This window comes from Mus caroli, unplaced genomic scaffold (genome assembly GCF_978045245.1).
Source record: "Mus caroli unplaced genomic scaffold, Mus_caroli_1 scaffold_5, whole genome shotgun sequence".
Taxonomy (NCBI): Eukaryota; Metazoa; Chordata; class Mammalia; order Rodentia; family Muridae; genus Mus; species Mus caroli.
Genome location: NW_028227260.1, coordinates 4689428 through 4701245, shown reverse-complemented (window position 1 = coordinate 4701245; position 11818 = coordinate 4689428). Strand labels below are relative to the sequence as shown.

The 11818-nt window shown below is 44.3% G+C and overlaps 1 protein-coding gene across 1 annotated transcript; it reads right to left on the bottom strand.

Moving 5' to 3' along the window:
• Positions 1-3661: 3661 nt before the first annotated feature.
• Tmsb4x (thymosin beta 4 X-linked) lies at positions 3662-5888 on the bottom strand. The gene is made up of 3 exons (XM_021153262.3): positions 5693-5888; positions 4500-4614; positions 3662-4104 (listed from the first exon to the last, which is right to left on the bottom strand). Exons 2-3 carry the CDS (start codon positions 4597-4599, stop codon positions 4070-4072), a joined length of 135 nt encoding a protein of 44 aa, XP_021008921.1. The 5' UTR covers positions 4600-4614; positions 5693-5888; the 3' UTR covers positions 3662-4069.
• Positions 5889-11818: the final 5930 nt, after the last annotated feature.

Genomic DNA, 11818 nt, shown 5'->3' with positions numbered 1-11818 from the left:
CAATTGAGGAAGGCAGGAACCAGACGACATGCCTAGAGAAGACTATACAAATGCCCTAGGGAAATATAAACTGATGCGTGCGGGTTTCAGTTCTTTCTACATTTGTATCTTTTTTTTTTTTGATTTTTAATATTTTTATTACGTATTTTCCTCAATTACATTTCCAATGCTATCCCAAAAGTCCCCCATAGCGCCCCCCACTTCCCTACCCACCCATTCCCATTCTTTTGGCCCTGGCATTCCCCTATATTGGGGCATATAAAGTTTGCAAGTCCAATGGGCCTCTCTTTCCATTGATGACCGACTAGGCCATCTTTCGATACATATGCAGCTAGAGACAAGAGCTCCGGGGTTCTGGTTAGTACATCATGTTGTTCCAACAATAGGGTTGCAGATCCCTTTAGCTCCTTGGGTACTTTCTCTAGCTTCTCCATTGGGAGCCCTGTGATACATCCAATAGCTGACTGTGAACATCCACTCCTGTGTTTGCTACATTTGTATCTTAAGCTTGTCATTGTGTCCTCTTTCATTATACACAAATAAAAGTATAGATGGATCCCCAAATGGTGTGTTTCTTTCTATTAGATTATCTTGTAAGCTGCTCATGAAAATATAATTTACAAATAACTTTTAAAAGCCTAATATACAACTGAGCACAGTGGGGTGAGAGCAAAGAAAGCACTTACATTGCTTTTCTTACTTTCACACTAGGCCCATGATGGCTGCTATGGAAAAGGAAACATTTGGTGCTCTCTACATTATTGAAACCTTTTTAAATGTACATTTTGAGCTAAAGAAGACTCACGATTTTTTTAAATTTATTTTCTGGCTGTAACACAGTTTCCAAAATGCAGTATTCTTTCTAGTAAGCATGAATAGCACTCATATTTTTAGAAATGGGGGAAAAAAAAGAAGAAACAAACACCGTTTTGTGTCTTGAGGAATTATGCTTCTCTGGGAGAAAGAAACAGAATCTTCAGTGCGTGTATGGGCAACAAAACCTAGGTGTGGCTACAAGGGCTGGAAGAAGTGTAGGAAGGCTGAGCGGCTGTGCGCATATCAGACTGTTTACCTGTCCCCATGCCTTCTACTCCGCACTTGCTCAATCATTTTGCACACACTACTAAAAGTGTGTTGTTCTCCTGAAAAGTGGCTTTAAAAGTCCATCCACGAGAAGGTTGGGATATGCACAGCTAAAATAGTTGAAAATTTGGTGAGCTTTGAAAACAGCTCTAATCCCCGGGTCTTTCAGTGAGCCTCTTCTTTTCTCCAGTTCTGGTTTATTCATCTAGATTGGTTCCAAGTTTACAGAACTGCAAAACTCTGTGACTGGCTTTTATCCCATTTTATTCTAGAGACAGGAGTTTTTCTGGAGTCCCAAAATGCCCTGGAACTTAGGTTGATCCTCATGTCTTATCCTACCAAGTCCTGGATTACATGCATGCACCACTAGGTTCAGTTTGCCTGCAGTGTACAGAAGGTCCTTTGACCCGTTCCATCTGAGAGGAGACCAGTCAAAGATGTGGTAGCAAGTGTGTCTAGTTGAAATATTCTCTCTCGTGTACTAAGGATATATTTCTTTTCTCCTTCAGCATCTCTGAAAATACTGGCAACCTTAAGTGCTCAGGTAGCAGAAACATAAATTCCCCCAGGAATTCTTAAATACCTTCAGCCCGTCTGGAAGATTCTCTCCTAGGAAGAATACAGAATGCTTCATCAAATAAAGCATTTAAAAATGATAATAGTAATAATACCCCACCACCATCACAACCATGACAAAACAGCAGCAAAGGACTCTCTTCTATTCCAGTAGCATTTTAGTCAAATTCCAGTATCTCATGACGAGGGCAGTTGTTCCTGACTTTGCACCCATTTCTCAGCATTTGGTCATTTCTAATTTTCTTTCATTTTCGTTATTTTGAGAGAGGGTCCTTTGTACCCAAGGCTGGCTCCAAACCTCCTATGCAGCTGACGGTGGCCTTGAAAGATCTTCCTGCCTCCATCACCACTCCAGGTTTAATGTAGTGCTAAGACTCAAACCTCAGGTTTCATACATGTTAGGCAAGCACTCGACTAATAGAGCTATATCCCCAGGCCTGGATTTTTAACTCTGCCTTTTTGTCCCCACTACATTTTGTCTTGGTCTTCCTGGGACAGAAAGGCCATCTTTTCCACCATGGACCTGTCTAAACCATTCCTTTCCCCCATCCTTTTTTTAAATTGAGGAACCCTGGAATTTTGTGAAATTTTTCTAATTTTTTTTCATCTTGGATCCTTTAGAAAATGCACACAGCAAAAATTTGCATGTGTCCATTTTCTCTCTGTGGTTTGGGCATTTTCTTTAAACTGCCTTGTAGGTCAGCAAAGAAATGTCAGGGCTAGAGGACTGCCCCACCCCCCACCCCCAGAACCTTTGTGCTGGCTGCTTGGGCTCCTCTCCACCGAGTGAATGAGCTGTGGCCAACACATGCACACATCCTACCCCTGACAGGCAGATAAAGGTCTGTTCACTGATGGTCTCCTCGATTGTCTAAACCACAGGTGGTTTCGTGTGCATTTCTCAAAGGAAGTGTTGAGCAAAGGGAATCAACTGGGTTTGGTAATGCACCACCCACCCTACAAACCGGTATTTTCACAAGCCCGGTTTTAGAAGAAAATTTCCTCCTGTGGACATTTGCTTTGTATGCTTCAGCCTTGCTGAGATATTGGGTAAGCTACTGATCTTAAAATATTGCTCTATTTGGCTTAATAGATCTGCACCCTTCGGAAAGAACAGAGTCATCCATGACGGAGCTTCAAGTACCTTCATTTTACTGTTAACAAGTGATAGCTCATTTTTCCTCCCTTTCTACATGTTGTGGCCTGGCCAGAACAAGGACTTTGCGTGTACCTGCCAATTAAATATGCAGCTCAGATGACTGCCGACTAGGGAGGACTCAAGCCCTTCGGGTCAGCCGATGGTTATCTGACCCAGATTTCACCTGTCCTGCATGTGTCCTCTAAGCCCAAGCATTCCTTATGAGGATTTCACTAAGTTCAAATCACCACTTACTGGTAAACACATTTACTTTAATAAAGCCGATTTTAAACATTGAGCTTCATTTGCAAACTGGCCGCTAGACAAGGACAAACCAATTCTAAATTCCTTTCTAAAGCAAATACTAAAACGTTCTCTTTATTTTTACCTTTTTGTCCTAAATTCCACTTGTTCAATACCAGATAATTGGTTAGCCAAGTTCATGCTGATACCTAATGCTAATGTACCAAACCACCACCTTTTGTGTTGAGTGATATGTAATAAGTTCAATGTTGGCTTTCCAAAGCTCCTGAAAGGCTCTAACTACCCGTGAGTTCCTCAGGCTGGCCATCCTCCCCCCTACCCCTTCATTCCACAGCCCCCTTCTTCCAACCATGGTGGCTATACCAAGTTCAAATCTTTTCATTAAATCTTCCATGTAACCCACTAGGGACTCTTATGATGACCTCCCAGTCATTTGCTATAGACAGGGTATTTCACAGACCTGGACTAAGCCAGAGCTGGGAGGCCAAGGCGGTTTAGGTTTGTCTCTTCTATGTGCCAGTGACCAAGAGGCAAGGCAGTTTTGAAAGGGTTTTATCACTCATTTAACTACTCCTTCCAGTCACCAAGCAGACACACCAATCAGGTTTTAAAACTTTATTTGCATATTAAAAAAATTGTGCATTCCAATAATTAAAATTGTTTGAACAAAAAAAAATGGCACTCTGATTAAACTGCATTTTACATCCTGCAGGACATCTTTGACCATCTTGAATTTTCCTCTCTATTTCATCATCTCCCACCCAGCTTTATCCTTCACCAACATGCAAGTTCTTTTCCCTCTCTGCTAGCCAGACCAGCAGGTGGGTGGGAGAGGCAGGGGAGGCCTTCCTGCTCAGTAGTTCTGATTCTTTGATGTGAAAGGGGCAGCACAGTCATTTAAACTTGATCCAACCTCTTTGCATCTTACAAAGTTAAACAGCTAAAAGAAGTAAAATAAGAAGGCAATGCTCGTGGAATGTACAGTGCATATTGGCGGCGCTCGCCTCATTACGATTCGCCAGCTTGCTTCTCTTGTTCAATTGCTGTGAAGAAAAGAAAAAAAAAAGAGGCTTAGAGCATTCTATAAAATGACATGATTTTCCTTTAAAAAGCCTTATAAAAATTCTAGAAAGACACATAACAGCCTCGCTGAGCAAGACATGCTAAACAGAAGTACAGTTACTCAATAAATGTATATGCATAATATGGAATATGAAATATTCCATTATTAAATCACTAAAGCCTGGCGCTTGTTGGCTGCAAAACAGTTTTTAATTAACCTTTGTAGGCCATATTCATCATCATCAAACTGTCGACTCCTCCCCCGCAGCCCCCCCCTATCCTCCCCGCTGCCCCTCCCTTCCTCCCTGCTGCTGCTCCCGCTCTGCTCCGCTCCCGCCCAGCCCGTTCTGAAAATGGGTGGGGGCGAACAGCTTACTTTCTTTTGAAGGCAGAGGATTTTTCTCTTGCGTTTCTGTTTTCTTCAATTTCGACTTATCGAATTTCTCGATCTCAGCCATATCGGGTTTGTCAGACATGGTTGCTGGAAGGAGCTGAAGGTACAAAAGCCAAGACCAGAGCTAAGAAAGAGCCACCCACCCTCGCCTCTCCCAGTTCCAAAAGCACCCCCCCCCACCGCGCCCGAAAGCCCAAAGCCTGAAATCCTACTGCCTCTCCGAGTGCTTTCCTTGTCGAGTCCTCCCTAAAGATCTTCCTCTTTCTATAGGAAAAAAAAAAAATCTTCCCCCTTAATATTCCCAAAGTGAAGATTCAAAGAACGAAGGTGGAAATAGTCAAAGGTGAATATTCACGTATAATAAAATTCACCATTGCGGAATGTTAACATTGGAGTTTTGAAAAATTAAAGTCGGGATAGAACGAAGCCACTTCCAGTTTAAGTGGGGGAAAGTCTAGTAAAATCTCTTAAAAAGAAGCCAAGGTCGCAATACGCATCTACGTTTTCTAGAAGGGCTTGCTCTCCAAAAGATGCCAGGCGGTCCAGCTTTCTCCTCCGCACAAAGGCGGGGGAGCTGACGCCGCCAGCTGCCGACCACCGCCCTACTCGCTTCCTCTCCTCTCTCTAGTCCAACAATGCTGCCTCGGCACACAAAGCTGCCTCCCCACTTCTCGAAAAAGCATCTTGATCTGCATACAGGGGCCTTTTGACGGCCTTTGCATACATTCGTTTGCAAGGGCTTCTGAATTTTCACGCTAAAGGCCGGGAAGGTTAAACCCGCCACAGATAACAGCCCTCGAAGCCATCAGGCGATTAAGGGGAGCACAGAGCGTTTGAACAAAGGATCTTTCTATTTCTGATTAATTACAGCTAGCTAGGCAAGGGAAAATATTTCGGAGAGAGGGTCGAGGCGGAAAAAAAAAAAAAAAAAAACAACAATTCCCCTCTAAGCTGCGCAACAGAATGCCCAATTCTGTGGGGTTTTCTTTTTCTTAATCAAGTTCCCCTTCCCGTTACTCAGCATCTGGAAGAGTTTAGCATCCCCCCAAATTCCCCGAAACTACCTTGCCTGGAAGTACCCCCTTGGACTTGGCTTTAAGGACGAGGAAGATGAGGGGCAAGCGCCTGCGCTGGACAGGCAGGGAAGGACAGAAGGAAGGGGCCCTGGGGCTCACCCGAGCGAGCTGCGCGAACAAGGAGAGTCTGATCTGCTCAGAAGCCGCTGCGGATTGTCGGGAGGGGCGCGGCGAACGCCGCTTTATGCGTGCTCCTATGCAAATGAGGTGATGTCACTCGCAGTCCGGCTTAACTCCTTCGCGCCTCATCTCCGGAAGGGCGTTCGGAGGCTGTCAGACCCCCTCCCAACCCCCACATCCCCATACACCAGCGCCTTTGAACCACAACGATGGCGGAACTAGAAAAGGAACAAACTCCTTCAAAATGCTCCCCCCCCCCATTTGACGTCTATTTTATTATCATGAACTTTTGCGGCAGCCGCCCAAACCTGTTTTTAAGGTTTAATGCGTGATAACTAATGGCCTGAGTGGCACCTAAGGGGACAGGCTTTTCTTTACTTTGAAACCGGCTTTGTCTGCAGCCAACGCCCCCAAGATAGGGTGAGGTGTCCCTCATACAAGAGCTGCTGGGGTCTGATTCCAATGACTCAGCTTTCAGACCAGTGGACAGCCCCACCCGGCCCTCTTTGTCTCCCTCGATTGTCTCCCCCTTGATTTGAGAGGGCGATAAAGGATCCTTGAGTGGATTTTTAAAAGAAAAGTTTTAGCACTGCAGCATCTGTATTGTTTGCTATAATTTCCGTGAGCAATCGAGTCGAGTACCTAACATTTGCTAGGTATAAGGTAATTGAGAGCTTCATAGAGAACACAGCCTGCCCCTTAAAAATTAAGTCAAATTCAACTTCTGTTACTGACTGACAATAAGGAAGTTAATTTTCCTTTTCTTATTTTCATCAATTAAAAGTGATTGCTAATGAGAGCCAAGGATTCCCAAAGACCACAAGTCCATTAGCTCTATTATCTGAGGATTGAAGCTGAAGCACGAACTAGCTTTTGAAGGGAAGGTTTTCCCCACAACACATGTGGACGATTCAGGTAGAGATGTGCCTGCCGGTTTCAAAATGGCACCTGAGTCCGTAAGTAGCAGGGACCCACTTGCTACTAAAAAGTAATTACAAAGATACCAAGCTTGTGCCTGCAAGTGGCAGGTGATCGGAGGTAGCTACGTAGGATATTTTTAAAAAGGCATCGCTGGGATTATATCTGAGACACAGAGAACTATAAAACACTCCTTCTCCTTTTCTGTGCCCTGGAGGGATGTTTCCAGAAAGCCTATGCTAAGCATTTTTATGGCAGAGGCTTTGCCTCTCTGGTAATGTCAAGTATTATTAGGGACCCTAAACTGCCGCTGCTGGAGCAGCTTGGACTTCCCCATTTCTTCATCTACTTCCCTTTTACTTGGGAGGAAGGAGATGGGGGTAGGGAGGAGCAGGTGACCCATGTGGTTCCCCAGTTAATGCTCTACTTGGGAGCCTGCCTTTCTGCCCTTTGAATGGGGCCCTAGACCTGTTTGAGCATGCATTAGATGTCACTTCTCTGGTAACACATCCTCTCTCTCCCCATGTTCACTTGGAGGGAGTTCACTGCATTGTTGAAACACAGTACAGATCTTGCAGGGTGCATTCCTGACTTCTGCTTGGCAGCTGCAGTTACACTGACACCATTTCGGTGGGTCATTGGATTCCAGTGTCCCTTCCTTCACTCAGCTGTCACCGTCTACGTGTCTTCCTATGACAAAGGAATGCTATCGCCTTGATCCTGGTTGCCTGTTTGCCTTAGGAAAGATTAGCCCTTACAGAAGTTATGCGGCCAGAGGAGACTGAAGAGTGGAATCTGTAAACATCTAGAATTTTCTACTTTCGTAACAGCGTAGCAGGCAGATTATTTTAGCTGCTGACTGAAAAAGAGCAGGCAGGCTGTAAGAGAGGAAGCAACTTGCCCTGGGAACTGAGTCCTCTGTATACAGGCTTCCCTTGCCCACTGGGCAGAAAAATAGAAAAGAAAGGGTGATCGGATAAAATGAAATGCAAATAAGAGGCTTTGTCTTAAGAGTGTCCAGGTCCTCCTGACGATCATTCTTCTCTTAACTCTTCTCTGTAAAGTGGACAAGTGGTGATAAGGAACTGTAGGAGTTGTGGGAAGATCAAGTTCTTGGGACAATGGCGAGCACTGTGTTCTCTTCTTATTTAAAATGGAAAGTTGAGAAGAAAAGAATAAATGTTTTCTTGTTTGCCATTAACAAAAACCTCAAGTAATTTGGCATTTCATCTCTTATAAAGGGAAGTGTATATATTTCATTACATATTTCTGCATAACTAATACTTGACGATATTATTTACTTAATAAATTATCAGTGAAAATTAGATATTTTGTGGGGTTTCTTTGCAAATAAAAATAACTCATTTGGCAGAGCACTTGCCTAGACCGCAGCAAGCCCTAGGTTCAATCTCTAGTGTGACATAAAACAGGCCTGGTATGACGCACCTGAAATGCCAGTACCCAGGATGTAGAGGCAAGAGGATGAGGAATTCAAGGTCATCCAGAGTGAGTTTGAGGTTAGCCTGGGTACTAAACCAGCCTGTTTCTTGACACCTAGAAGATAGTATTTGCTCAATTAACCATCATCACACTGCTTCAGTTGATTCTCAGTACTTAAAGTCAGTTCCTTAACAGATGACTTGAATAACCGGTTTACATCTCAGACAGTTGAATCTACTTAGCATTAATATTCCAGATGTCAGGGATAACTGCTGCTTCGGGGAAGGAAGCATTTATAAGAAGATTAGCATATACTGGGCACAATAACCACTGAGGTGGGAGTTTTCAATTCCAATTAAAGGGACAAAGACAAAGATGTGAAGAGACAATAATAATAATAATAATAATAATAATAATAATAGCTTTCAGAGGCCTTGGTCCCTTCAGCTGCATGATGGATTCTGCTCTCTGGGGCCTTCCAGTGAAAGGCAAGCCTCTCTCAGCTCACAGGTCATGGCACCCTGTGAGAAACATGCCAACGAAGTTGCCCCTCCCTGTGGAAGCTCATGCCCCACGGATCCAGGAAGTGGCGCGAGCTGGCACTTTGTTTTCTTTTGCTTTCCAGTGTGGGCCTAGGCCAAAATTGTGTGCATTTCCAATGATGGAGCGACAGCCCATAGAAGTCTGAGCCTATGAAAATGAGTCCTATGATTCGGAACTTTTTAGTTTTGGCCGGAATACTAATCAGAAGGAAAAAGAGGAGGAGCCAGGGACATGGCAGGGCTCTCAGCTCTTTGCTTGTTCAAACCCAGCTCGTTTTGTCTGAGTTTAGGGCCTCCTACCATCTGCCCCACCTGCCTGCAGCCCACACTCCCCTGGGGGCTCCTACAATTGCCACCTTTCCTTCGGACTCTTCCTTACAGTTGACCCCGCCCCCTTGTACCCAGGAGAAGCTAAATCCCCGTGAACAGCCAGGAGTCCCTAGGTAACAGAAGATGAAAAGGACAAAGGAGGGAAGCGATTTCAAAATCTAGTCCTAGCTAGATTTTGTACGTCCCTGAAGACTTTGCATATAGAGTAGGATTCAGCTCTCATCCTCTATGCACTGGATACAGACTTCCTCGTTTTAGTACGAAAGAAACTGCGGCTTTTAAAATTTTAAGCAACTTTCTCTAAACCAAACATCCTATTACAAGTCTATCTCCTTCCTTCGACTCCTGCCACTAGGTTCACTGAAGAGACCTTTCTTTCTCCAGCATTCTCTAGAGTTCTCACCCATGGCAGCTCCACGTTGTGGCTCCAGTACAGTAAAACAAAGGGCTCCCCCTACCCCCCGCCAGTGTGAGAAAAATGAGTGGAGGAAAACCGGCAAGCACAAACAAAACCAAGAGCTCCTCGCGCCCTGCCTCTTGCATGTGCAGCATTGCTAATTGCCCTGTCTTCCTCTTGATCTGAAGGAATTTCTGCAGCTTGAGTTTGCCTCTACAACATCCCCTCCAAGTGGTTACTCGGTCTCCCAGCTAGGAGAGCCGGTTCAAACAGAATCTTTGAGTCTTGCAGAGCGCAGTGAGTTTGGCAAGGGACTTGCATGGGAGGAAAGACAGTGGCAGGAAATGTTGTTGAAAGGAAGGAAGGTAACGGGCTGAAGAATAATACTGCTTGCGAGCATGGTCATAATAAGAGCAGTGGTAAGAGCCAGCATTTTCTGACTTTGTGCTGTATCCTGGAGCTCTCCCTGCAGTATCCCAGAAGACCTGCTAAGAAGGCCCATTATTTCCCTCACTTTGTAGATGAGGGAATTATAGAGAAATTAACAAACCCACTAAGCCAAGATCATACAGAAACCCCAGTGATGTGGTTGGGCCTCATTGAAATGCAGAGTTGGTCTAACATCCTAAGGTCTTCAGACTGGCTGTGTAGACAAGCTAGAAATAAAGACATATAGGCATATCTTTTGTCTATAAATCCTCCAACTTAATGTGCTCGTCCTTAGGGCATATACTTAGCATATTCAAAGTCCTAGGTTTAGTCCTCAGTATCTCAAAACAAATAAAAAATAACACACTTCAAAATATAGATATTGGTTGGAGAGACAGCTCAGCAGTTAAGAGCCCTGGCTGCTTTTCTAGAAGACCAGGGTTTGATTCCAAGTCCCCATAAGGTGACTCAGAATTGTAATTCCAGTCCCAGGGGATCTGACACCTTCTTCTGACTTTTGGATTTTCTGGGTAACAGACACATATGTGGATCACAGACATACTTGAAATGTAAATAATTAAATAATAAATACTATAAGCAAATAATGCTGTCATATGCTTGAGATTCCAGCCATTGGGATTGGAGGCAAGATGATTATACATTAAAAGCCATGCTCAGCTATGGGTGTGAAAACTTTGTTTTACATTGCTGTTGTTGTTGTTGTTTCCTCATGGTGCTATGATTCCAGCCCTGTGCCTTACACGTGCTAGGCAGCACTCTACCACTAAACTTTATCCACACTCTTGTCAAACCTTTTCTGTGAAATACATATCCCAGGGCTGATGCATTAAACCCTGTGCTTTCCTTGCAAGCATGAGGACCTGAGTTTAATTCCCAATGTCCACATAAAAATCCAGGTGTGGCGGTGCTCGTGTGTAAAATCCCTGCATTGGAGAGGTGGAGGTAGGCAGAGTACTGGTGTGCACTGGACAACCAGCTTACTCTAGAGTATAAGTTCCAGGCCAGAGACAGATCCTGCTCAAAACAAAACAAAACAAAATCAATAACAACAACCAAAATGAAAACGAGATAGATAATACCTAAAGAATAAGACACTTAAACACAAACACACACACACACACACACACACACACGAGAGAGAGAGAGAGAGAGAGAGAGAGAGAGAGAGAGAGAGAGAGAGAGAGAGAGAGAATATAATTTCCATATTACTAGCAAAAAGTAGCACTCTGGCTTTATGATGAAGAAACCAAGTCCAAGCAGCCAAGCAGTGAGTTGCTGCTTCATAGTGGAGAAGGATGCTGATCAAAGTATTAGCTTGTTTAGGGCTGTGTGGCCTGTGTGTTGGACTGGACCCTGCACTCAGAAAAGCCTGACACATAGTAATAAACTGCTGCCATCTTGAAATTCTTCATGCTCTCCCGCAGAGGCTCACCATGTTCCTTCTTTACAGAGTTCCCCCTACATTATGAAGCCAATCCTACCCTGCCAGATTATAGAGTCCTATGTGTCCCCACTGCCATTAACTTGTCCTCCTGATTCTAGGATGGGACCTGTGTTCATTTCCTCTTCCTTTTTGCCCCTGGCCACAGCCACCCATGATGCTCAGCTGCAGAAGCATTCTGATCTTGGTTCACAGCCACAAGTGGTGGCGATTTGAGGAAAAGATTATTTAGGAAAGTAGAACACATGTTTGAAAGCTCAAGAACGAAAATGGGCTTCTTAAATTAAACACAATGAAGTCCAAGCACACATTGACCTGGCTGTCAGAACTTTAGGGATCATAAACTTCCGTTTGTGTCCTTACTCACTTCTGGCCTACTTGGGAGGAATGTGGGGCGGGAGGACAATGCGGAATGGGACTGAGGTGCTTCAGCAGAGCTGTTGACACCAGCGCCACTACTGGTGAAATTCATCATCCTTTTCACCTTTTTATTTTCCTTTCCAGTTGAAGTCCAGCCTTGCTAACCTTGCCTGAGCATTTTTGTGAATAGCATACAATATGTGTGCATGAATGTGTACACTCACACG